We start from the raw sequence: 27,203 nt of genomic DNA, 5'->3' as shown, positions 1-27,203 counted from the left end.
GTTACAGCCTACCAAGCGGTCATGTGAATGAAGGCTGCCGTAACTACTGGACTGAGACATGTGGGAAGTGGAGGTCCCCAGAATTCCACCAAAACCAGGCTGGCTCATCCCATTTGATGAACTCCAAAGATCAGAAGAATTGTGGGTCCCATCTAAGATGAAAAGAGAAATAGAAAATTTTCCTTAGCTAAAACATTTTCTTTTATCTTGATGATGCTGTAAGAATTCCAAAGGCTACCTTCCAGATACTCTTTCCCTCCACTTACTAACTCTGTCTTCTATCTAGTTTTCTTTCCTCCAAACTGTGTAATTACTATGTAAAAAGAGGGAATAAGACTTTATAGTTGGAGGAGAAAAAAAGCAATCCAAACTATAGTTGGTAGATTGTTATAAAAATCCTTAGAAGATTATATTCATATCAAAGAGGATAACAGAAATATCAAATTTGGGGAAAGGTTGGATTTAATTTTGGTTAAATGGCACAACCATAAATACACAAAAAAGTTTTTTATAACAGGGAATGTACATTCTATCAAAAATTCTGAAACTGTGGAATAAACAAGTTTTTCTAATAGTAAACATAAGTAATTGGTAATAACTATATTATAGATAGCCTTCAAATGAAATGTGTTAGCAATGACTTCACTCACTAGTGTAATGTCAGGGAAGCATTTATGTAGTGATTTATTGCTCCCGTAGTATATACTTCCTATAGTCCAAAACCACAAGAGACCAAGTAAAAATGCAAGACATGAATTAAAGGAAATGCAACACGTTCTCTCTTTTAACAAGTTTGAATCTATTCTATGATATTCACTGTATTTACATTGATCATTCTAGAGGGGACATGAGTCTGCAACTTAAATAAGAAACCATAGTTGTTAATAGCTTTCATTCATTTAAATTCTATGAGAAGGAGCAACTCTACTCATTTTTCTCAAGTGAAGTCCTTTATAAGGTCAATCAATACTAGACAGGCACTCAAAGTGTGTGCTGAATATTCCAACTATAGTGCAATCAGCAGTAAATAACATTAGAAATTTTAATTTACTTTGGCCAAAAATGCCTAGATACATAACATCTGAATACCTGTGTATGTATTCTCTTTCCTCATAGTTTTAAAACATTAGCTACTACTTTTTTGCATGGACCTCAAGCATATTGTAGTATAGAGGTGGAATTTAAGGAAAGGTATTAAGCAGGCTGTGTTGTAGCCTATGAACAAGTAATATATTGTATCATTTATCTTGAATTTATCATAGATAAGCTGCTATATAACAACTGCCACTTCAGATAGCTGTGAAATTAGGTGATTAACTAGTTGTTACTTAACCTTCTAATTTCTGTATAAGTCTAATTACATGAAACAGAAGTTGGTGTTTTGATTTTTTACTTTGCTTTTCTGTTTTCAGTGTCATTGCAACTACTGTATTGTAAATAATGGAAAATAATTGCATATGTTAAAAAATATGAAACTTTATAAAGTAAAAAAATAAATAAAAATTTTAAATAAAAAAAATAAAATATTAGCTAATATACAATAGATAACTGTTGTAGCATTAACAACTAACTAGCAGTACTTACCTTGCATAAAGAAAGTGCTAGCAAACATACTGGTTGGTGGCTTGGGAGATGGATAACTAGGAGATTCACGGTTGAAATCATCTGAATTTGGGGATGGTGCATATACCTTAAAATTAAACAGGAAATTTAATTAAAATGGAAATGCCTATCATATCATTTATGTAAAATCAGTGTTACATTTCATCAAGGGCCTAAAATGCCCTATCTAGTATCTATAATGGCCTGCCAGAAATCCAAAGAAATGGACTAAATCCACATATATAATAATCTAACTTGGTTACCACCTACATATTTGTTTTTAGCTGATTATTAGAGAAATATACTACATATCTTTGTGTGACAATTACACCAGTGGTTGAACAAAGTCATAAATGCTGACTTTGCTTACAAAACACAAATCCTATATAGGCTCATGACTCAAAATGTGGTGGTGGAAACAGATGTCTTTGAATTTAGCATGAAATAGAATTTGGGTTCATAAAATTCATTCTTTTTACTGTTAGAAGATTTATCAAAATCAAAATGAGTTAAATTAAAAGTTACTATACTTTGTTATTAATCAAGCATAAAAGGCACAACATGGGTTTTTAGGAGCTTGCTTAACTTATAGTAAGGTTAGCAAAATTAAAATCAAATTCTGCTGAGGGGTTTTCTTTAATTTCAAGCAAACTTCTAAGTCTGGCACGGCTTTAAGAAAAATTTAATTTATCGGAGCAGTATTAATTTCCTTTGGTAAACCTTTGCTTCAGATAAGCAAAGTATGAACATTTTGAATTGGCAAATGGCCAACACTGTCATTTCTCTGCAAAACTAAATGGGCAGCCAAATAACCTTAATAATCAAAACATAATAAAACCATTCTCATGGTGATTACTAAAATCAGGAAGGAAAACAAACAAAGTGATGCATGCTCTGTAAAGGCAAAAGTAAACCAAGAGTCATGAAGAATAGAAATATGTCCTACTGAACATTGTATAAAACATATTTAAATTTGATAAGAGTATATCCATTAAATTTCACTCCAAAATAAAAATCCTAAGTTCACCTAAGTGGAAGAAAGTAGCTGCCTTATTAAAATTATGGGAGCATGTATAAAAATCATACACATATTTTTGGCATACGCATACAAAATTTCTGTAATTACACATAAGAAACCCAGTAGTTATACCTCTGCACACAAAATTGGGAAGGAGGATGTTTACTTTATGCCCGTCTACACAGTCTGTTATTTTATCCTGAGCAAACAAGTTTGTCTATGCATTAATAAAAAAGTTGAGGAAGCACACACTGAGATGAAAATGGGGACCAAAATTTTATTTACATAAACTATCATTCATATTCATTTATTCTTCCTCTGAGGCATTAAATAAGTATAAAGACTTTTGACAAATCACCTAACGTTCCAAGACTCAATTTCCTCATTGGTAAAATGGTACTGAGAGTACTTGCATCAGGGAGCTGATGGGAAAATCAAATGAAAGAATACATATACAATGGTAGCACAGTGAGCTCTAAGTATTAGTGAATGGTATCTCAATCATTTTTTTATCATTCTGGTAGTGGCCATTATACTGCCAATATTGCCCTTGTTCAGTCCTTGAACACTGTTCCTCACAGTTTCCATCTGCATACTCCTACTTAAAATACAATTCATCCTAAATAAAAGGTTAAAAAGTCAATTTTTATTCTTCTTGCTAGTTGTTTTAACACTAATGCAGGTGTGTCTTTTTAATGGACTGGAATTCAGCGGGTTAGTTTCCTCTCCCATCCCAGAGGTAAAAACATACACCTGTGGTACCCAAGAAGTTTAGAACGAGAGAGATTTCTAGGAACTACCTAGAAGCACCCTAGATAGAGAAATATGGCAGATAAAATGTATTTTCTTCTGAATTAAACATATTAAATACATTTTTTCTAGTTTAGTTCAGTGTCAGAATGAAATAATTGGGTATATACAGTTGTGTTTGGAATGCATTACATAGGCTGATGGGCAGGAAAAAGTTTTCAGGAAAGGAACTGGCAATTTTTTCTTTTAATCCAGTTTCACTACCTAAACTTAGCCACAGCTAGATGTCCTCTGTCCCTTTTATATAGAGATTTTCCTTAACTAGGCTGAAACTACAAATGAAAAGAATAAAGTAAATTCATAGATACAAAAAAATATAAATGAGAATAAAATTCAGAAGACAGCATTAGAACATATGCTTCTTGGCACAAATGCTTCTTTACTACATACACCATTTCTCAAAGTATAAAATAGAAAATTCTCTAATTCTATCCAGGATTCAAATAGTATGTAAGCCTCCAATTCATGAAAAACAACTTCAGTTTTGATGTGTCATCTCACACAAAAAATCTACATAATCTGTCAGTTTAAATGTATAATTTGTCAATTTATATTTATCCTTATTCCCATTCAATTCACTGTATTCCATGCATGATATACTTAACACTTAAAAAAAATTCTAAATGTTTGCAATTATAAAAGCAAATAAAGGATAAACGTGGCTAAACTGATTTACAAATCAAGGAGATACGCTGATCAGATACTGGTTAATGATTGCCTTCATGGAAAGCAAGAGAACCAAAAAAAAAAAAAAAAAAAAAAAACCACACAAAGCAGGAAAGACTTGCCTATTCCTATGTAAAAATTTTAAGCTGTATGGAAAAAACAGGGCTCATTTTAGAAGTTGTTTTTAATGTAACTCTTTATAAACAGATTTTGTAAAAGAATAAATGGACTGAAAAGATTGATCTTACAAATGAATATGGTAAAAACTCTAAGTTTATCATTTTATTTACTAACGTAAGTTCAACGTTTTTATCATCGTAAAAATGTTTTGAAAAACATGGTTCCCTTAGAGGCCCATCTAACAGCATTTCTAACACCAGCCAAATAACTTTACTTTTGGTATCTCAACCACAGCTTGCAAAAACATAGATGCAATGTTATGAAGCAGCAGTTGTGCCAGTCTCAATTTTTCAGATCAAAGAGTTCTTGCGGCAAAGCGCAACTGATGTGGTCTCAAAGACTTTATTAACTCCAGATGTAGGGAAACAGTCCGCCAAGTCCACAAAAAGAGCAAGTCTCTTTTAGTTACAATCAGTACTGGCCACAAATTAAAACCAGACTGCTTATGTCATCTGATCACCTGCACATAGATGCCAGGGTTTTTTTCCTTAGCTAATGATCTAATCATAGGTTTACATCTTAAGTATGATTTTGTATCACAACAAACAATCTTAAAATTAAGAGAAAGGACTATATATGCTTTAAGATGATTAAAATCTACTAGGAGTCAAACTATTTTTAAGAGAAATAGAGGGGCACCTGCCTTGCTCAGTAGGTATAGAGCACGTGACTCTTGATCTCAAGGTTGTAAGTTCAAGTCCCACAATGGGTATAGAGATTACTTAAAAAAATAAAATCTTAAAAAAGGTACTATTAAGTAATTTAAGAGGTTTCTATTAAGTGGTTGATATTTAGAAATTTTCTTTAGAATTCTAGCTTCCATTTCAGAAGGTCAGGCTCACAAGAGTGATCATGGGACGGTCTTTCTTCTTTCCCAAGCACTTTATATTTTACCCTCCAGGAAGGGTGATGAGAGCAATTTTGAGTGTCTGTTGAACAGAACTGTAACATTTATTCCAACTCAAATGAACAGAACTGAAAATCTAGCAGATACCCCTGTGTAAAGTCTGGTAGAAAAGAACAAATCCACAATATGTTTAATGTCCTCATCCCATCCACCCAAACTGAGTTTTTAAGAGTGACAGAGCACGTTAGGGATGAGTATTTAACAATTACTCTTTACAGTGATTACACAATTATCCTTGGGATGTTTTAGCTATACAACCAACTGGAGTCAAGTTAACAAAAACATTCCTTTTTACGTGCTTGGATGATTCAGTTTAGTCATGTGGATAACTCCAAATTCAGGGCAAATCATTCCCTGTTCAGCTCTTAAAGGCTGAAGCTGTGCACAGTGTTCTTCATTTCAGTGCATCTTTCCTGTGATTAATACTGGAAACATCCCTGTCAGGCAGGGGAGCATAATGCTTTTCTGATATTTATTCAGAAAAGATGCAAAGAAGGAGAGGCTTTTGTTAAAAAGATAGGATTTTCTTTTTTGTTTTTAAAAATCTTGTCACATCCCGTGATGAGTTAAAATACATGTCACTCCCCATGCCTTTAAAAATAGATCCATAGCTTGTGTGGTGGCTGATATTTTTAAATGTCCCAAATGATGAGATGAGTTGGGAATTTTCTTTAGAATATGAGAATAGCTATATATCTTAATTAAGATGCTCTTCCACAGAAAATGAGAGGAATGATTTAGATGAAAGCTATCCAACAGAAGCTTCTGTGATGATGAAAATGTTCTTACATCTGTGCTATACAAAACAGTAGCCAAGAGTTACATGACTACTGAACTTGAAAGGTGAAGAGTACAACCGAGGAACTGAATTTTTAATTTTACTTTAATTAATTTAAAGTCATATGTGACTAGTAGTTACTATGCTGAACATAGTTTTAGATCATTTTTCGTTACCTAGTTTATAATTGCATTAATTACTGTGAAAAAAACCTCTTGGAGTCTCATAAGCTCCAAGGCCTATGAAAACCAAAATCAGTCTAAACTGTCAAACAATTTAGGAACATCTTCACCTGATTTAGAAAAAAGAAAGAGAAGCTTATATCCATATTTCAAAACATGCTCTAAACACAGTAATTATTATCAAGATTTTATTATGTTTAGGCTTCTGTTAGCTCAATTGTTAAGATGATTTGAATGGCAGTTTTCTTTAAATCACAGTATGTTAAGTATCATTAAAGACTTCAATACATGTTAACACGGACCTTCAATTTGTGAAAAGTTTAAAATAATAAGAAAAATAATCTTTAGCACAATCTTTACCAACTTAATCAAAATAACAAAACCGAACATTTGGCTAATTTCCTTTATGATTATAATTTCAAATTTTTAAAATGTTTATTTTTAAGAGAGAGTCAGTGCACAAGCGAGCACAGGGAGGGGCAGAGGGAGAGGGAGAAGCAGAATCCAAAGCAGGCTCCAGCCTCTGAGCTGTCAGCAGAGTCCAATGTAGGGCTCAAACTCATGAACTGTGAGATCATGACCTGAGACAAAGTTGGACACTTAACTGACTGAGCCATCTAGGCTCCCCTCAAAATAAAAATGTAATATTGTATGCAGGAACATCCATTTAATTTATCTGAGTTTTATATAAATACAGTTTATGTTAAATAAGAAACAATGTATATTTGGGTACCTAAAACCTAGGGGGAAAAAGTATACGTCACTGGAAAAAAAACTATAATCCAAGTCAAATCTTATCTTTAAGAACTGTAATTGAACCTCCAGGCCAATAATTTTTAAAATATAAATGTTTAAGGGTAGATGATTAAAAATTGAGAAAAACTAGATAATTACATAAGAATTAATTCTTTAGCTATTGTTGATTAATGTATCCAAGTCCCTCACACAATAGTACAAATAACAGTCTACTTCTGAATTTTGGAGGCACTGTGTTTTGTAAAAAGAGGCTGTTTAAAAGAGTGTAAATAAAAATTTTGCTTTAATAGTTCTATTGATTCAGATAAAAGTGCTAGATAAGTGTTAGAAGTTCAAGAAATTTCCTAAAAATAATTTCCTATTGATTTTTCTGATTATTTTGGAACCAATATTGTCTGTGAATACTGATGTAATGTATAAACACAAATAAAAAGTATCTTTAACCTAAATGGCAAAATTTTAAAGTCTCTGAAATTTAGGTCTTCCTACATTCCTTGTATGTTCTCTAATCTAAATTAAAACAAATATAACCCCAAAGAAAGACATTAAAAATTTTAAATAAATCTATGAAACAAAGTTTAACTTAAGAATTTTCTAATATTTAAGAATACTTAAATGACATATTTGATAAATATCTCAATGCTTTTGGTATTTTATTATTACACAGAAATAGAAATTTTGCCATAAAGCCCAATCTACTACTGGAGTTTTATGGTAATTCTAAGCCTAAGGGGGAAAACACGTAGATAGTTCCACTACTAAATACCGTAAGAACTCAAACCAAAGGCATCATCAAGCGGAAATGTCTGAAGTAGAAGGACTAACTCAGGGGCACACAAGCAATCTCTGTCAAGGAGTCTTTTTACTTAATTAGCCTACTAAAAACACAACTGGAATTTCTATAAAAAGAATAAAAATACATGTTTTTATTTTCAACAGTTTCATAAATAAAAGTATCAATGTCTTTGCCCAAGAATTCCTAGGACATGTTTAGGGTGAAATGAAGTAAAATTTCCTAACAACAATTAAGAACACAAAATCCAGCTTTCAGTACAAAGCAGCTTAATATCAATTACTAGTTCTGCTAACAAGCATAGTTGATATTACTGGTTTTCAATTGTGAGAAAATGTCTTAGAAAGTCAAGCACATTTTTATTAATGTTAATAACATCACTGGGCATATTTCACCAGCTCATTACTGGAACTGATAACATTGTTATAATAACCACAGTTTTTCCTGAGAGATAAACTATGGAATTTTAAAGGGACTGGGTTTGAAACCTATATCCTGGATAATATACTGAATAAATCAATGAATGTCACTTCTTAGATCCCCACATTTTAAAGATATTTAGACCAACAATACAGCACCGATCTTTCTTTAATAAACTCATCAATTAGTGGAAAGGGATATAAATTTTTTTCTGAAACATTAACAAAGCTGATCAGTGACAACATACTCTCCTGGTAACGGCTGTGGTTTTTGACTGACTTGTATTTGTGCCCACAAATTAAGGAAAGAAAAAAAAACCCTTGGAAACATCTGGAATATAGTCTCAGTTTTGGTAGAGGCAGGGCGGGGGTGGAGGGGGAATCAAAGTAGATTTAAGCTTAAGTCCTTGTCATTCTATTTCTTTAGCACTGTATCTTCAGAGAATTCTTAAATTACTTCCTATTTTTCTTATCATACAAATAAGAGATTTAACTCTACAGGGCCCACAGAGAGGTTGGAAATTTGAATTGATTCAATTGTACTTTCCTCTCTCATGCTAATTAGCAATAAATCCCAATGGAAACAAAATGTAGCTCTATATGCAATCACGCTGGTTTCTATGCTTTTATTAACTGAAAATGTCTATTTGAAAATAAGGCTTAGAAGTATTTACAATGCAATTCTATCTACTTCCTACTGTAGGTCTTATGAAAATACAAATTATGTAGACAGGCAGGTGCCCAAAGCATGGCTAAACCAATTTTTAATACTATGAGTTCTATTAGAATAGAGGACTGTGCTAGTCTGATTTCCAGAGTTTTTAAACATATCTAGTTTAAAGTTCTTCATCTTAAATAGAAACTGATAAAAATCTGCTTGACTGACCAAATTTGCATTCATCAAACTGCTAGTCTCATCATAAATACAAATATATATGTATTTGTAAGAATGGCCTAGCGTTTTCCTCAGTTCCATCTTCCTTCCAGTGTAGTATATTTTCATACATATAAATTACAGTGAGGATTAAAGAATTCTGGCCCTTTGCTATGGAGACTAGTTAACTGGCCTTTGGGAAACCTGCTCTTGAGAGAGATCTGGGTTCAAGTCTACCCTCAGTACTTACTAACTGGGTGGGGTCTGCAAGTTACTTAACTTCTCTGAACCTCATTTTCCTTATTTATAAAAGGAGAGTCGTAACAACTAAATGACAGAATGCTTGTGACAATTAAATGAGGTAAACATAAAGCTCTCAGAATAGTTCTTGACACAGACTAGTCCTTCTAATCATGTTAGTTCCTGTCTCTTCTTTCCCAGATTCTATTGAAAGCAGCTCAATATTAAAAATGTGTTTCTAAGCTTGAGTTTCAAAACTTGGATTTCTGTGTTGTCTCTAATAAGATTAAAATAATCCCCTGATACAATTAAAAGAGCACCATGTCTGTACTTGCTGCAATTTTTATACCTGGAACACTCTGTAGCATCTTCAGTTCAAGGCCTAGAAAATGGAGGCTGATCAGATCAGAGGAAGGCCGAAACTGCAGAATCCTCAAGGTGAAGAAAACAGGAATCCTCTCCTCCCAAAACTTTACTTCCTTTACCTCTAAGACTTTCTACCTTTCTGCATAAAGGACACAATTTAGTCATATCAATGAGAACACTGAATGCAGGCCAAGTTCTTTATACATAAGGATGCTCAGAAACCCGATATTCCTTGCTATTTTTTAAATCTCAAAAAATTGATAATATTCAAAATGTTTTTCAGTTTCCTATTTATCCTAAACACAATATTTTACAGTATGATACAGAATACAACTACACAAAAGCTACAGATGATACAGATCATTAACCCCTTCTCTTTTCAAATAATGGGAAAAATAGGGTTAACATCTTGGCTTTTCTTTTCTGAATAGAGATGCCCAACCCTGTTATATTTCCAACAATACAATGCGATCACAGGATCTTAGATAACATGGAAAGACTCTTCTCTCGTTAATCTGTTTTATTTATTTATCTTTTTTGGCTAGGGATTATTCAGTCTTATTATTAAAATACCTCATACATCCTTAAATATATGAAACCAATTTGAAAATTTAAAAATAAAAAATGGAAAAAAAGAGAAGGCATTTTAAGACCAATACCACTTAGGATTTCTTGCTCCCATAATGGGATCTTAAAAATGAAATCAATGTAAACCTACCAGCATTTCAAACTATTAATCTGCCCTATCATCTAAAATAAACTATAAGATGGGATTCAAGAATGAGCTTAAATTTAACCCATTCACTATGAGGATTGTATAAAAATTCCATAACTTAAGTAAGGAAGTATATTTCACTTAGAGTCTGGAAATACAAAGTTAAAGTGCCAGTTTTTACCATAATACATTTATGGGTAGACCAATACATACTAAAATGAGATATTTACATAGTCTTTGGATAATATAATTACATACTACATGATTTTCTTATTGAAGAGTTTTAAGAGAATAATAAAAAAGTAGAGGGAGTAAAAAAAAAAAAACAGATAATACATTAAGAGTAGGGGCCTTAATGTACAGAGGACTAAGCAATATATCATCTCTTTATGCATTTTTCAAGAACATAAAAGTCACCTTTGACCTGTATCAGGCACAGGCTATCAATTTTCAGGCTACAGTTCTCTATCATACCAGCTATGTCATCTACCATTAAGTCTGGAAATACTTACTACCATCAAAGCTGTCCCCTGCCTCCAACCCAATGTAGAACAAAGAGAAATGTTGTAATAGAGTGATCTGTGCTCTCAAAAGAATGAAGTCTAAACTCAATTTGAGTTACAGTCTCTCTGCTTCAGAGGGCCTGTGTAATTAATTTTACTGAACTCACAGACACACCCACCCACCTACCCACCCACACACTCTCTCTCTATTTCAAAAAGGCTGTTTTACTTAGAATTAGAAATAAAAGGAAAGTATTTTCACATTTTAAAGACAACTGGCAAAGACGCTATAGCGATCAAGTAATCTCACTTCTATTACCCATCTAAATCTGTCTCTCACATTCTCCAAACCTCTGCGTATGTGGTAGAGTGAACCTATGCTTTTCAATAAGTTTAGGATATTTTGGCTTGATTATCTATTATTAAGAAAGCTTACCCAAAAGTTAACAACCAAATGCTAACAGAGTCCAAGGAGACCTTCCCAAAGCAGTCAAAGAATGAAAAAGTGCTTTCATTAGTTCTCACGTACCCTGGTTAGAACCATATGTTACTTTAAAACATTTTCAAGCAGTAAAAAGGGAAGGAACAAACGCATCTGATTTTATACCTATTTTAGGAAAATGTGATTAGATTTTCTTTATAACTTCAAACATTAATATTAAAAATGCCTCCACCCCCAACCATAAAATAAAGCACTAAAATCAAGACGTATTTAATAAAACACCTGAGGGGAATTTTTTTTTGAAAGATTAAAGAGGAAAATGCTTAATTTTTGACATGAACCTAAGGTTGTTATTCACTAGCATAACATTTTTACAACGTTTATCAATTATCTTACAAGGATAACTCCTATTGAATCTTCCAGAGAAGTTCACTTCTTAAAATATGCAAAATCTTCTGACCTAAAGATCCTTCTCCAGAAACATACTAAAATACTAAGTAATTAAAGAATAGGAAAGTCTTGCTTAGCAACACAGAAAGGTATTATTTTAAAACATCTAACCATGTGCTATAAATTGACCAGAAATACATTCTTTGGAAAATGTTTAAATGCATTCTTTGAAAAATAGTGATTTATTTTATGAATCTGTACAGGGTCAAAATTCTAGTTTGATTGGAAACAGATGGTATCCCAGTAAAGTCGGGCTCTGGACCTGAAACTCCAAACAGGAAATACGGCCCTCACTAGCTGACTGCTTCCCTAATCATTCCCAGAGCTTCATACTTGTTATTTTTATGAATATCCAAGATGACTTTCATCTTTCCCTTCTATCTACAAAGCATCAAACATTCCTCTCTCTCTCTGTGAGTGCGTGTATATGTATTTTATATATAGGCTATATGTTTATAATATAAGAAAACATTGAAACAAATGTACTTTCAAGCTCATTGCTAGTAAAGACATTAGGCATTAAAAATAACAACTTACAAATTCAAGTTTATTTTCTATCCTATTTAAAAAATAAAAGCAAACAACTACTAAGTAACAGTAACAAAGGCAACTTTACTGACACTAGTTACAAAGAAATACACAGTTTAAATGTACTGTAGAAACTGAGAAAACCTCAGAGATTTTAGTAAAAAGCAATTAATCAACACTGCTTTCCATTAAACAACCCAGTTAGAAGCTACGTGAACAAAGAAAAAGACTTACTGTTTTCCCATTGTAGTAATACATCAAAGAATTGCTGCCCATTCCAGGGACAGGATAAGCACAATACATGTTGATTTTGAAAATGCTAGTTTGCAGCTAATGCGCACAGCTTCTCTCCAAGACATACATCCACACAGCCAAACAGAGTTAAGTCTTCAGCACTATGCATCCACACATGGATCTACTCAAAAGGAACTTATGCAAAATAGGACTGAACCAACTCACAGAGCACAGAGGGAGGGTTTATGCTGTAAGTAACCTCTTTCAATTTCTATCAAGGCCTTGCATTGGTGGAGGATACCAAGAAGACAAAGTTTGGGGTATTAAAAAAAATACAAGTCACTTACAAATGCTAAATAATGAAAATAGATAGTGTACCTGGAGATAAATATCCCAAGAAATTATTAATTTTGTCATATGTATCTCTCTCTCTCTCTCAAAGAAAGGCAAATTGACATCTGTTAATCTGTTTTTAGTTTTAATTAAATTAGACTACAGGTGGCAGGGAAACCTAGCTTGCTATACCTCTAGCAACATTACCATCTGGCCTGCTCTAAAGTTGCTTCCAACTTTGATAAACACATCAAGCTATCAGGAACTGGAAACACTGAATCATGTGTAAAAAGAAGGATGTAGATAGTTAAGCCTTGTATAAAATCACTTTCTGGAGAAAGCAGACCTATCATGTAAGTACCTCTAAATTAGCTAGAACAAACCAGAATTTTTTTCTAAGTTATAAGAATCATATTGAAAAATTTTTGAAAGGAGCACATTTCATGAAAAAGTTCAATACAAAAGCTGAAAAATTATCTTGAAGATGAATGTTTTTTAAAACATATTTAGTAATAAGGATTTTGTTATAAATCTCCTTAAATTCCTCACCCACCACGCCAATTAAAAAGTTTATAATGGACTGCACTCTTCAAGAACACCTAATATGTAAAAGCAATTCAGTAGTTAAATAGAAAACAAAGTTTTGTTTTCCCTTATATAAAAGTATGAAAGGCTGATGTGTATGACAGACAAGAATATGCAATATAGCTGATAAACAAAGCTTCTTAGAAGTCTTTCCTCCAAGTTCATTATTGTTCTTAAAGAATAGTTTATATATTCATATTTTTATGTTAATGTTCAAATTTCTCAAAAAGAAAAAATAAACAGTATGGGAATAAAAGTCTCAAACAATTCACTATACTTACAAGTGAAACAGTTTTAGACACTGCCTGCAAATACATGTTCCTCCCACAAAGTATTTTATTATTTAAAAAATGTTCAATTTGTCTTTTGGATTTGTTTGGGTTCTAACCCAGAAAAACAGAAGAGAAACATTTCTTTCTTTCCTCCCCATCAAAACCTCTCTGTAATACTGTCTCTTCTTGCTGTGCCTCGTAGGTTCTAACAAAACTGCTAATCCAAGGAGAGCAAACAAGGAGTGCATCACCTTTTTTAAAGGCACCTTTCATGAAACAGAGCTCTTCTAAAAAACATTCCAGAAATATTCAATAAGACAGTAAAAAAAAAAAACCAAAAAAAAGCCCAACCCAAAACAAAAAAACAATCCATTCTTTCAAAACATATTGATCAAATTATAGTAGTAAAACCAAATCAGACAATAAGGCCAGCTAACTTCAGAATGTTTAAAAGCTGATGGTATCGGAATAACAATAAAACCTCCCTACATTCTCCAGATACAGAAAAGGCTAAGCAGCAGCTGCAAAAGAACATCACTGTACAGCAGACTATTAAAATGCCAGTCTGCAGAGTGGTTTGTAACTTCCTCCCTCCTGAGAGGCCACAAAGACTCATTTCAATCCTTAGAGAACTGTGTAAAAAGCTTTGATTTACAATTAACAATGCCAAGCCTTAAAACCATTCAAGTAAATTTTACTTTTTCATAGATATAGTCATTCCCTGACAGAACAGCTACTCTTTAAAAAAAAAAAAAAGGAAGGAAAATTAATCATCTAAAATAAAACTGTCTTTTTCTTTTAATGATTAAAATTTAGAAACAAATTTTGAAGAGAAATTACAGAGGAATGGGGCAAAGAGGGAAGCCACGAAAACACTGATAATGCTTGAACATTTTCTTCCTATAATCACGGCTCCAACCTGAGACAACTTCTGTATGTGGTAACAACAATAAAATCCATTTATACTAGTTAGGCTCATCTCTCTGGGACTTGCCAGTAAAGAGTACTATTTTGTCTGATAAAACAAGCAGTATAATGTGAACCCAACTATGCAATCTTGGCTATTAAAACACAATGCAAATTTTAGTATTTCATTAACAGTTCTTTATTTTAGATACTATTTCATACTCTGAAAAGAGTAAACAAATACTCAGGTAAAAGAAAACAGAATAAAGTCAGACAGTATATTTTACTTTCTAAAGTAATTTATTAAACAATTGGAGAAGTCTGCTATTAAAGCTGAAACCTGAATGTGAAACATAATAGTTTCTTTTTTTTTTTATAATAGTTTATTGTCAAATTGGTTTTCTAAACAGAGTTGAGTAATTAAAAGCTTTTGCTTCTCCTTTTCATTCCTCCTTTCAAAAACACAGATACAAAATCCATACATGTGCATTTAAGATGGCTCCCTCTTCCTGAATATGCAATATATTCACTTGGAATATGCTACTGCCTATATTCAGAGTGGAAGCAGAGTTCTACATATATATGACATTAAACGAATTTTTTGAACACAATAAATCATCATGAAAATGGTAATCTAAATAAAATGTTCCCATATTCTACTTCTATTCTACAGCAAAGTCTTCTGTTATGCCCCAATACTATTTCTTTGAAGTCAGCTTTACCCCAAAGAACTAAAACTGGTTGATGTAGACAGTCATTTTCTTTATCACAATTACAAATGATCATTTGTAAGTGTTTTTCTCTTCCTCAAAAATATTTTTTGAAAAAATTCTAATTTAATCTATGTAACAGCTGCAGCACAATTTTTTTTCTTAAGAAGAATCATATTACAGGAAAAAAAGGCATATAGATGGATCAAGTACTGCTCTGGTGAATGCAGTTGTTTAATCTTTGCCTTTTTTTTTTTTAAAGGAATATGTCAAGGGTTAATCCTGTGACTCAGTCTGACAAAACGAGTCAGCTGGAGACAGGGCCACTTTTTAAATGTGATTTCAGACAGACGTGCAGTCTGCACAGGAGCTCTGAACTGTCATGCACTTTTTATCCTGAATTGTTTCCACCCACAATTCTACGTAATCACTTATGTGTTATTCTAAGATTATGTGATCTGACTTAATATTCATGCTACCTTATTTAATAATCTAAACAATCACCAAATTTTATAACAAAATGGGCATTACGGTACACATTGGCAACATGATTAATGAAAATGTCACAGAACCCTGAAAAAAAATGACTTGGAACCATACATCTTTTATTAGCAAACTCATGATTCCTGATTTGAGGATTACTGCATTTCACCAATTCTCATTATTGGTTCCCCTTCCTTCAATAGTTTAGGATGTAATGTTTCTTGTCATTCTAAGAGTCATCAAGCACAGACATAAACTAGATAAAAAAAAAAAGCTATAATGTACTTTGCCCAAGTTATTTTACTTCTTTACTGAAGATTTAGGAAAAGATGCTTTCAAAAAGAGTACTAGGTAGGGACTATCTAGCAACTCTGTTTAAATCCCAAGCCCACATGCAAAAATTTCCTTTTTCCTTCTTATTTTTCTGTTGGTTTGGAAACAGACAACTTTTCCTTGGAGAGCTGTACAAAATTTCGTGGAATTACCTATGCAGTATTATATTTCAGTCTATTTTGTTAGCTCTTCTTTATCCCTATTAGGATTACTATAACTCTCATCCTCATTTTTTAAACTATTCTTAAGAATTCTTCAAGTATGACCTAAAAGTCTAAAAAGAATTCTAAAATTCTAAAAAGAAAATTTTGAATTACACATTTTGAATTAGTTAATAAAGGTCAGTTAATGGTTTATCTTATTGCACATTTTTCTAAAACAAGGAGGCAACATTTTGGTGTCCCAAAAGGCTAGAATATCTGCCTAGAAAAGTAAATCTAAAACCTGTTCACAACATTCCTCTTGAAAAGTTTCAACATGATTTCTAAGTGAATCAATTCCTGGAAAATAAGACTTTCAGAGTGATAAATGAAGCCAAACACATTTTACATGTGAATAACTTCACAAATGAGCTTTGTATTTTCCTAAGCCTGAAACTCAGTAAATAGCTAATAAATTATTGGATGCAAGGGAGTGGGGGTGAGGATAAGTTTAAGAGGGGCAGTAAGTGAGAGGATCTACAAGTGGGCAGCTTCAAAGCAAAAGACCCTTCCCCAATGCCAGCTTTTCCTTATTTGGCTTGTAGAGAGATGACCTGTGAATGAATGTGGTCTCCTAATATGCAGTATTTTAGTTAGCCTGGCTAACCCAAGTAGACACCAAAATTCCAGGTTTTATATAAAACATTATATTTAGATTTTTCTAGTATATGCTCCTTTGTTACTAAGTGCTTCTGGTCTTTTTCTAAAACTCTTACAATTTAGAAAATTTACTTCTGCAAAAGAGAAAGCAAGAATATAAAACTCTAGCAAAATAATGCATCTCTCTCAAACCAATCCATTAACATTCAATGCATATTATTTAAAGATAATAATACTATTGATCTAAAATCATATAATGCACCATCTAATTCAACAATGTCACTTTAATTTTTTGTTGATTCCTACCATTCAGTAAAGAGCCTTCCATATACTATCTTTCCACTATATAAAAATCTTAAAACTCAATGACTTTATTTGGGATTTTTACTTAGGTGATACTCTGAAAAAAATGTTTCAATTATGCCTTAATTTTGAGTACCTAAATCTTAACCAAACCAAATAATAATCAGACTTGTAATGGGATGGTATTATAGGCTAGTCCAAGTACTGGTACAGAGTTTATCTGAACTCTGTAGGATATGAGGAGTGTCAACAAACATAAACATACAATTCTCAGAGCAGAGTTAACAATGCTAAGGTTCACAAATCATATTACCTGTCTCAGACACAGAACATCAGACTTCTTATTGATTCTTTATAAAAATACCAAGTCTAACTTGAGTTTTACAAATGCTTAATGAACAAAATAGAAAACATCTATCTGTATAGATAATGGTAAATCAGCTATATAAACTGTATTTATAGGGCACAAAGAACACCGTTTAGTTTCCCTTTGACAACCATATGAGTATAATGAGGATGTATAAAAACAACTATAACTCCTGGAGGATAAAGCAAAAAAATCTCTTTTTGGGGTAAATAGTATCCTCCTGATAGCAATATGAACAGATCATACGAAGCTTCTAAAAGGCTATTATGAGACACTCCTTCAAATGAAATAGAACTATAATTACTGAGAATATGTAAAACCTGAAGCAAATTGCATGTTTCTTTTGATCACAAACTCACTATGACAATGCAGTTTTCTTTGAAAAATTAAAGGAAGGGGGTCCCTTCTTCCGAGTAATTCCTACATCTCTTGATTGTCCATTTCTTTCCGCATATGAACTACAGTTTGTCACTTCTCATTTGCCACTTGAATTAACATGGTAAGAGAATCATTAACTATGTTGCAACTTGATAATTTTCCTGCAGATGGCTCTGTAATCACAGGACTACCTAATGGTGTGTGTACATGTAAAATGATGAGGAGGACACTCAGGTTTTTTGATTCCTCAATACACCAGCACGTCTAAGGAACTTTCAAGACAAAGCTCTGCACTATTGACAACCCAACAACAAAACAAAAGTGTAAGCAAAACAAAGCTGTTATTTAAAATCATTTGTAGAAGGTGAACAATTTGGTCTTGGGTTAAGTAAGCTTAGGGAAAGTGCTGCCTGATTTTTTTATTTCTTCTTGTGTAGTTTTTTTTTTTTTCTTCTGAGTTGGAAAGCACTAGATCCTTTCTAAGAAATGGAATAACAAGAGATACTATATTCTATTTTATTTTTAAAGAGATGAAAAGTAACATCTGCATTTTAGCCCAGAGCCATTTCAAGAATCTGCAATCTAATGCTCTAAGTAACTTATACAGTAGGCTATTTTTGGCCCCAATCTATGTTTTGTGTTTGAGTAAAAATTCTTGTTCATGGTAGTAGTTTTTAAATACTTCATATCTACAATTAATGAAATAGTCTACCAAATCATCTTCCTCATATGTTGTAAGCAAGTAACAAAACAGAGTTAATTTTAGCTTTAATCACTGGAAGTAGTCATGCAGGTCCTGAGTTTACGGAAAAACCTGTCTTAAAAAGAATGGTTTCTTACTATTTAATTCTGGGACCACTCTCAACAAAAGCAAAACACTTCATTTTGAAAACACATCTGAGGAGGGCATAATAAATGAGGGAGGAAATGAGAGATGTGTCAGTTCAACATAGGACAAAGCAAAACAAAAGTTGAACTAATGTTTAGTATGCTTCCCTGGTCAAGGCAATAATGACACCCCAACAGAAACAGATACAAAACTTTGAAAGATGAAATCTGTTATGTGTTCTATATACTATGAATAGTATTAAAAGAAAACCTCACTAAAGTGGACTGAGAATGCGAAAAGGGGGAGCCATACTAGTCAATGTCAATTACAGGAAAGTTTGTCAATTACAGTCTGAGCAAATGCAGGCATTACATTAGGCTAAAGATTTCCTAGCCATTTCATCATCATTAAGACCTTTTATTATTTACTCTACCCCAAAACACTGATTTCTTATTTTGAAAGATTTTTGTCCCTTAAACTCTTTTTTATTAAATAATAATGATATTTTCCCTGTTAAAAAAGGAACAAAGCCATGTGATTTTCATTTAGAAATTCTTTTTTTAAAAGATTTTATTTTTAAATAATCTTTAGACTCAAAGTGGGGCTTGAACTTAGAACCCCAAGATCAAGAGTCACATGCTCTATGACTGAGCCAGCTGGGTGCCCCTCACTCAGAATTTCTGATTAAAAGGGAAATGAAGCATTGCCATGCTGAGCTGAAATAATTCTAGTAAAAAAATTTGATGTTTTGGAGACCATGGATAATTTTATCCACACAATTAGATTTTTTGAAATATTTTACATCTTCTTGTAGTACTATTTTTGAAGACCCAGGGCTGTGACTCACTGGCATAGATGAGACCCACTGTTCACACCAACCTTAAATTTTATTTTTGTCATTGTATCTGTAAGTGGCATAATTAAAAGCTTAAAAGCCTCACATGAAATGAAAGGTTAATTCAGAAGAAAATCCACAAACATAATAAGACCTTCTCAGTTCCAAGCAGAGCCTGAATGCTTTATATTCTAATAACATTTAAGTTAGCAAATGAAGTACCTTTCTGAGTGATTAGTTACATATTTCTATTACCTAGTAATATTTTCATTTGAAACATCTTTTAAAAAACTATGTAGTATCTAGAAAATGGTTAAAAAAAAAAAAAGAGAGAGAGAGAGATGGGTTGACATATTACCAATAGTTAACAACTCTTACCTATGTCATTGCTCAATTAGCTAAATAACAATTTTGACTTCTCAGTAAAGTACAATTTGATCTCCAAGTCAGATGTTTTATGTTTAACATAGCATCATCTGGAAAATAAAAGATTTTTGGCCACGTCCTTCAAATAAATATGTAAGCCTCTACAGAGATGGCTTTGTTATAATTTTAGCAAGCAACAAAAAGTTAAGGAGTCAGTAGGGAGCCCATCATAAGTAGGCTGTGGCTCTTGCATTTTGGGCCTGTGATTTGCTTTTTTGTGTCTTTTGGCTGGAGAATTTGTAGATCAATAAAAGATTGTTATGTGGATTATAAACAAAGGTGGCTGTAATGGTTATGTAGGCTGGAAAGTTTACTAGGTACAAAAGGACAGTAAAGAATGAAAATTAGGTAGCAATCCATAACACTTTTACAGGTGTGTGATCTTGAGAACACCTGTTTACCCTAACAGTGGTTATTTCAGATTGCAATTACATGTGTGTGTGTGTGTGTGTGTGTATATATATATATATATGTATATGTATATATATATATATGTATATATATATATATATAAAACTCAAACTATTAGTGCTGTTAAAACTGGAATAAAGATCGTATGAATATATGAATACAACTATCAAATTCTGAGACCTCACATGGAAAACCAAATGCAAACTCTAACATACTTAATAGAGGGAAAGACAGTCTGTACAGCTGGAAAGAATTTCAGTGGTCTTTGCCACTGAAAAGACTTCACTTTTCTGATAAAAAATTAAGAGATTTTCTTTTCCTCCCTGAAAAGCTTTTACAAAGTTTAAGTATACCAAACACTTATTATATAGATGGTTAAAATATACCTAGTTCTTCTTGCAGGATGTTAATTTCAGACTGCCCGTATGTTGTTTATGCCTTCTGAGTCAATGCAACCGAGTATGGTCCAGGATAAAGGAAGAACCATGGCTATACTGTTTTTTATTTGATAATACACTTGATCTTAGCCAAAAGGCTGAGAAGTGATTGTTTTTTATTTGAGTTTGTTCATTTATTCAACATACAATGAGCATCTATTATGCACCTAGCTGCTGCAGATAAAGCAATAAAACAACATAAAGAAAGCCCCTGCCTTACCAAGTTTCTCCTGGGTGAGACAGAAAAATTACAGTATATCAGAGGGTAATAAGTGTTACAGAGAAAAATACAACAGGTTAGAAAAGATGGAGCGACAGGGACATGTTGCCATTTTATTTAGGACAGTCAGGAAAGATCCCCAGTGATTGTTATGTGATCAAAGAAATAAGTATGTGAGAAAACTAGCTATGTTGATACTAAGGGAGATAAGCTTTGGCAGAGAAATGCAAAGGCCCTGAAGCTGGATATCTTTAAGGAAAAGTAAGAGACGGCAAGTGTGTGGCTAGATAGGTAAATTAGTGGGATATGCTATCTGCGAGGTAGCAGGGGTCAGATCAAAAGAGCCTTGACAGCTATTTTAAGGATCTAGTTTTTATGGTGGTAAGAAATGCTGTTGGGGGGTTTTGAACAGAAGAATATCACCTGACTTAGACTGTAAAAGGATCTGTGTTAAAAAAATTGACGAAAGGAAAACTAGTTGGGAAGATGCTGCCATATTTCAGAAAAGAAATAAAGGTGGCTTGGACAATGATGACAGCAACAGGTGGTGATGAATGGTCTAATTTTTGAAGATAATTTTAGTATGAGGACTTTAGTATGGGAAGATAACCAATATTTCATTTTTATGTCAATGAAACTATAACTTTTTTCCCCTTTAGGAATAGATTTCCTGTATTCTGGTTTTCCATCTGTCACATGAGGATTAGAACCCTGTATTGTAAATTAGGCCAATCCTAGGACATTGTAGAGTAATGGCTTAACGACCTGTAATTTACTGTTTTTTTTTCTTTTTGCAAATTTACTCATACTATTTTATGTAACCAAGAGTTAGCTGCATAAATGAGAAAAAAATAGGACAAATTCAGCTTCTTATACAAAGAAAAGAAGTTAACATATTTTTGATGATCTGAACAGCCAGAGTAGAAGGAAGCTGAAATGTACAGCTTGGAGAAGGAAGTCATTAACAGATGATGTTCCCTATTATAGTTAACATAAAGTAATGGCTTTATGGTATTCTTATCCTTTTAATTTAATTCAAAAAGCATTTCCTGGATGTGCCCAGAGGGCAACAATTGCTCAACAGAAAAAATTTCAAAATATTTCTTTCCAAAGGTCAACCTTAGGTTTTGACTATAAGCATCATGAAGACAGGGTCCATGGGTCCATGCTTTATTCATAGTTAAATCTATAAAGCTTAAAAGAATTCCTCACTCATAATAAGCACTTGATATGTATTTACTGACTTTAGTAGAATGGATTCATATTCCATTCACTGGAGATCTATTAAATGGAGCCCACTCTAGTGGGAAAGAGTTTCATATTCTTATTCAAATTACTGGGTTTTAAGGGCATGGATGGCTCAGTTGGTTGAGCATCAGACTCTTGATTTCCGCTCGAGTCATGATCCCAGGGTCATGGGTGGGATTGAGCCCTGCTTCAGGCCTGTGCTGAACATGGAGTCTGCTTAAGATTCTCTCTCTGGGGCACCTGGGTGGCCCAGTAAGTTGTGTTCAACTCTTTGATTTCCGCTTGGGTCATGATCTCACAGTTTGTGGGTTCCAGCCAGCGTTGGGCTCTGCACTGATACTGCAGAGCCTGCCCCTCCCCTCCTTGTATGCACACACATGTGCACTCTCTCAAAAATAAGCAAACATTAAAAAAAAAAAAAAGATTTGGGGCACCTGAGGGGCTCAGTTGGTTGAGCATCTGACTTCAGCTCAGGTCATGATCTTGTGGTTGGTGGGTTTGAGCCTCACGTGAGGCTCTGCACTGTCAGCGCAGAGCCTGCTTGGGATTCTTTGTCTTCCTGTCTCTCTGCCCCTCCTGAGACCCCCCCCCCATCAAAATAAATAAATAAACTTAAAAAATTATTTAAAAAAGTTTCTAGCTAAAGTCTTTTTTTTTTAATTTTTTAAAATGTTTTTTATTTAGTTTTGAGAGACAGAGACAGTATGAGCAGGGGAGGATCAGACAGAGAGGGAGATACAGAATCTGAAGCAGACTCCAGGCTCTGAGCCAGCTGTTGGCACAGAGCCCGATGCAGGGCTTGAACCCACGAACTGTGAGATCATGACTTGAGCCAAAGTCGGACACCCAACCGACTGAGCCACCCAGACACCCGTCTAGCTAATGTCTTAAGAAAAGATTTTCTCTCTCAAAAAAAATTACTTGGTTTTAAAATATAAATAGCCTTGGTGATGTTGAAAAAATAATGTGATTTCAAATAATAACAAGTTTTATAGTTTAAAAAATTATTAAGCACAAGTCAGAAAACTTGACAAGGGTTTTAATATCTCTTTCTTATTACACCAGCCATCATAAAACTAAAAAGGGAACTATTAAGAACCCTAAATATTCACTTAAATTTCTAAAGATTAACATTAATTGAGAAAATGGTTTTTCTAGTCATGAGACAGAAGGTTCTCTTAAGTTTCATATGAAGCTTTCATATTTATAGAGTGCTTATGTTGCAACAGAATCTGTTTCACAATACATTTTGGTTGCAATTTATTCTCAAGCTGCTAGAAACAACCTTTTAGCTTTGGGTTCTATGAGAAAGTTGGACCAGGATAAAAGATGATGATTGGGAACATCAATATATATAAGTTTAAGTAAAATATTATTGTAGGACTGCTTATATCAAAATAAAATTATTTAAATACTTTAAACCCAATTGTATATTATTAGTATAATCATATACTAATATATTGATTCATGGGCTTACTTTTGAAGTCATAAACTCTCCTGCATATTACCTAATGTGACATTTAAATCTAGAAAAATTATGACACTATGGCACCCCTTTATACATTAAGGCTTTTCCATTATCACAGTCAGAATAAAGCAAATACAGATTCTGGAAAGTTTCTGCCAATACAATAAACTCTGATCCAGTGCCTGGAGCCTTAAGAAAATGAAGAAGGGACTAATGAATATCAGGTAATGACTATAAAAACCCCACAAATAACCAGGGAACAGTCAGTCCTAAACAGTGTCTAATTTTATTTCACTTTGGGTCTGTTTTTCACAGGAACTACATTATGAAAGTAAGAATATATCTACTTTAAGCATATAACTTGTGTTGCCTAATGCAGGAGTTGGCAAATTATGGCTGTGAGCCAAATCTAGTCCACTGTTTGATCTTACAAATAAAGTTTTACTGAAACACAGCCATGTTCATTCATCTGGGGCTTTCATGCTCTGGTAGCAGAGCTGAAAAGTTGTTACAGAGAACATCTGGCCCACAAAGCTGAACTCATTTAGTACACAACACTACAAAAAGTTTGCTGACTCCTGGTCAACATACTGAGGAAGAGTATAAATGTAGATTATTAACAAAAAGGTAAGCAGGTTCTAGCAAATTTTCCAGAAACATAATTTCTAGAATCAAACTATTTTTGAATGCTAATAAAATGGCGTATTATAGGTATGCTGGATTTAATACATATTACAGATATATATTCAAATAATTACAGAACATAAAAGACAATATCTTTGGGGCACCTGTGTGGCTCAGTTGGTTAAGTGTCTGACTCTTGATTTCTGCTCATGCCATGATTTCACACTGCTTGGGTTTGAGCCCCACGTCAGGCTCTGTGCTGGAGGCACAGAGCCGGCTTGGGATCCTCTCTCTCTGTTCCTATGCCACTCATGCTCTCTCTCTCTCTCTCTCTCTCTCAAAATAAATAAACATTAAAAAAAAAGAAGATAAAAACTTTAAACAGGCAACGGATTATAATTTGTTGAAAATCTATTCAATAAAAACACAAAGGAGAAATTAGAAACTATCTTTGGATTAGCAGTGCTTTTAAAATGCTTAAAAGCTTATGTACTTAACTATACAGCATACATTAAAGTCCTTGAAATGAGACATTATACAAGTATAATAAGTGATTTTTCAAAGTAAAATCATTACTGGGTAAACAAAGGAAATACCAGATATGGCAAATTTCATGTCACCAAATTACTTAGGTTGCAATTGTCTCCCCTAACTTAGAATGAAATCCAGAGTCTCAAACATCCCACAATGATAAAACTTAGAATTTCTTAATTTATTCCTTCTTTCCTATACTTGCAAAAATAATCCTCAACTACATTAATTAAAACAAAAACAAAACCCTTTCATGATTATATTGATACTGAATACCTTAACATTGGGCTTAAACTCAAAAGTATTCACAGAATTCAACCACCCTGTATCCTTTAAAAACTAGACAAGTTACACTCACAAACACACATTGGGTCTTATCCTCGGTCTGCTTTGTGAAGTCTTAAAGATCTGAAATACGAGCAACTGAAGAGTTCAATAAACCTTAAAAGCCAGCTCTGAAATTCAGATGTCCTTTCTTTTTAAATAAATAGGAGAGGTCAGAAAATAACAAATATCATTGTGGTTTTCCAACCGTTATCAGTACAAACAACTGGATATACAGGACTTACTCACACTGGTTACTTTTTCTTCTGTGTTTTGACTTAAAATAAGATCAAAGACATTACTGGCTCCTTACAAAAATGAACAACTTAAAACTATGGATAAAAAGCCTATTATCTACACTGATACAATTCTGACACTATTCTCAACAGTAGTTACTGTCAGCATAAACAGTGGCTATTTCTTATTAATGTATGAAGAAAATCTTTCGTTTAATGACCAAACTGAATATAAGTTTGGAATGGATTATAGAACCATTCCTTTTATATACTAAGATGTGTCTGTTAGTCTGACCTATAAAGGCAGAGAAAGAATTGGCCACTTTGGAAATCTTATATTGCAGGGGACTTCAAATAGGGACCGCTTATTTGACAGCCAGAAATAAGAAACCCTCAAGTACCTACAGTTGTGTGCCCTCTAGGCTTGTCTGCCAAAGGAGCTAAGCTAATACCTATTCCAACTCAAGTTCAAGAACTGGAAGGTTCATTCATGAAGTTAAGCTGAAGCTGGTGCTGCGTGTAAATACTGTTTGTTTCAGAAGCACTAGGATTCCTGCTAGTCTTAAAGCCCTATAATTATAATTGTCTATAATCACTCTGTTATTTTAGCTTCCTAGTGACTTGCCTAGGACACTCCCTTTGAGAGTATTCTACTTGCTGCTCATCTTGCTTGCTATTTTCATGGATAAGCTGGAGGGAACTTTTCCTAACTGGCTCAGCTTGCCAGTAATCTTTTATATGGTAGTTTTCCAAGTTACTCATTTTTGCCATTCTATATTTCTGCAGAAATATAGTAACTTACATATGTCCTCTCTTTCCTATTTAAAAAAATTTAGCCACCCTCAAGATTTCATATTCTGACCATCTCTATTTAATATTCTAAGTAATTTTATTTAATATATACATGAAAATGCTCTATCATTGGTCATGGTTTAGTGGCTATTGTGGTTTGGGAACACGTCAGGATATCTGCAGTCATCTCAAGGGCTGCCTCCGAAATTTCATATTTACTACTAAAAGTAATTCAAAATTAACATTAATTTTTAAAAAGTCATTTCTAACAACATAAAATCCCACAAAAAACTTTGGGAGAAAGAAGGCATCCTTTCCTGAACTACAGCCAATTACCAAATGAAAGGCTATGGAACTCAGCCTATCTGCAGCAAAACAAGAAAAGGTGGATTCTAAGCTGCTTTGATTTATCTCAGAATCCAAGTTCCTTATTGGGGTAAGAGCAAAAGAAAAAAATTTTTTTTTATGCCTGCCTGGGGTGGTAAAATACACTTCGAGAGTTTAACTAAAAAGCAAAGAAATTATGTGATAAACTGTAACAGCTTTTGTGGGGAAAATATACAAAGGACAGAGGACAGCATAGCACTTGATTAAGAAACAGACTGTGTTATCAGCCTACGTATGGGACTAGAAGCCAGTTAGAGTCAGAATGAATAATGAATACATGCCACGTTCAAAAAGATATTAATATCTGATGTTCCAAGATGTTTTTATATGCTACTGAACAAGAACAAAACTTCAGGAAGAATCTGGGTCTAAACAAAGGCATTCGGATTTTTTCTGGTGATAAAAATATTTAAAGCGCATCTTATTTCAGAATTCTGCATCTTCTGCAGTATATTAAAAAAGGGCTCTATGTCTGAAAATACGAGCACAAAATTAAAAAATA

General features: G+C 33.3%; 1 protein-coding gene across 3 annotated transcripts in view; it reads right to left on the bottom strand.

Moving 5' to 3' along the window:
* TCF12 (transcription factor 12) overlaps positions 1–27,203 on the bottom strand; it is a 362,394-nt gene that overhangs the window by 47,136 nt on the left and 288,055 nt on the right. For all 3 annotated transcript variants that reach the window (XM_029950501.1, XM_029950502.1, XM_029950503.1), the window contains 2 exons: positions 1,585–1,690; positions 13–152 (listed from right to left, as the gene is read on the bottom strand). In XM_029950501.1, the coding sequence (XP_029806361.1) occupies positions 13–152; positions 1,585–1,690 (246 nt within the window). The remainder of the gene's footprint in view (positions 1–12; positions 153–1,584; positions 1,691–27,203) is intronic.

Source organism: Suricata suricatta, chromosome 9 (genome assembly GCF_006229205.1).
Source record: "Suricata suricatta isolate VVHF042 chromosome 9, meerkat_22Aug2017_6uvM2_HiC, whole genome shotgun sequence".
NCBI classification, from domain to species: Eukaryota; Metazoa; Chordata; class Mammalia; order Carnivora; family Herpestidae; genus Suricata; species Suricata suricatta.
This window is presented reverse-complemented; position numbering and strand designations above follow the sequence as displayed.